Below are 1,044 nucleotides of genomic sequence, written 5' to 3' on the forward strand. Positions count from 1 at the left end.
CATTTGGGTCCAAGACCTTGTAATAGTGATATATAACCAATTACTACGCCCACATGCTTTTGTTCCTGAACAAAATTAAAATATAAGTTATCATTGATGCATTACAAGACCCAATTGGGCCTCACTTGAAAACTACTCCTTCGTATGAACAACGAACTAGTGATTGGATATACGAATAGAGTTATAACAATTTTTAAGTATTCTTGTAATTACTTACACACCATAGGATCCCGTAAATTAAAGCCAATGAGTCCTACGATAAATCTATGCAATTTTTCTTACCACAATTAATTAATATGCAAAATTCTTGCATAATGACATTAACTGAGAATCATAGAACATCCGTAGAAATAGTATGTTTAATCCGTATTATGCATTTTGATGGTTACCAACAGGAAAATGAAAAACACCTTGATGTTTGATTTTAGTTTCGCACATGGGTGATATTCCTAGCTATATTGATACTTTGGTTTTTTCTTAAATATTGACAATGAATTTTGTTTCTCCTTCAAGTGTAAACCTATATTGTCAAATAATATACATGGTATTCCAAACAAGTCAAAATTCATATTTTATACAACTGGGACAAGAGACTCAGGTTCGCATGTTGCAAAATGGTATGTGATCCGTGCTTTACAAAAAGGTGTTAGCAAACAGAATGATGTCAGTTTACTTCAAAATGCTCCCAGGCCACTTGCAAGATCATAGAATGTCTGCTCACAACACCGGATTGTTAGGCCGCCCATTGGATGGTCATATCCAAACTCTTCCTCCGTCTCACGTAATAAGTCCTGAAATGAAGGCTGGCTTAACAATGACACCGGAATCACAAAACGCTTCTTTTCTTGCTCTCCAACATAAACTGCAAAATATCCTTTCGGTAGATCCGTTTCTGTTGTGCGGGTTCCATTTGATAAAGACCGTTTTAGTATCTGTCTTGCCTGAATGATCCGAGGCATACGAATACCCATTTTTCTGAAGGTTTATCACGAAGGGACAAAAGAATTTGGGAGTATTCTCTAAGTGAAAGATGTACAGGAGGAG

The 1,044-nt window shown here is 36.0% G+C and overlaps 1 protein-coding gene across 1 annotated transcript; it reads right to left on the bottom strand.

Annotated features, from left to right (window-relative positions):
• Window positions 1-356: 356 nt before the first annotated feature.
• On the bottom strand, window positions 357-1,044 carry LOC145090429 (auxin-responsive protein SAUR21-like). Its single transcript, XM_079028641.1, has one exon. It carries the CDS (start codon window positions 969-971, stop codon window positions 675-677), a length of 297 nt encoding a protein of 98 aa, XP_078884767.1. The 5' UTR covers window positions 972-1,044; the 3' UTR covers window positions 357-674.

Source organism: Lactuca serriola, chromosome 2 (assembly GCF_051521515.1).
Source record: "Lactuca serriola cultivar US96UC23 chromosome 2, Lser_US96UC23_V15, whole genome shotgun sequence".
In the NCBI taxonomy this organism is placed as follows: domain Eukaryota; kingdom Viridiplantae; phylum Streptophyta; class Magnoliopsida; order Asterales; family Asteraceae; genus Lactuca; species Lactuca serriola.

Coding starts and splice junctions, on each gene's coding strand:
- LOC145090429 (XM_079028641.1), bottom strand. CDS start 971: ATGGGTATTCGTATGCCTCGGATCATTCAGGCAAGACAGATACTAAAA.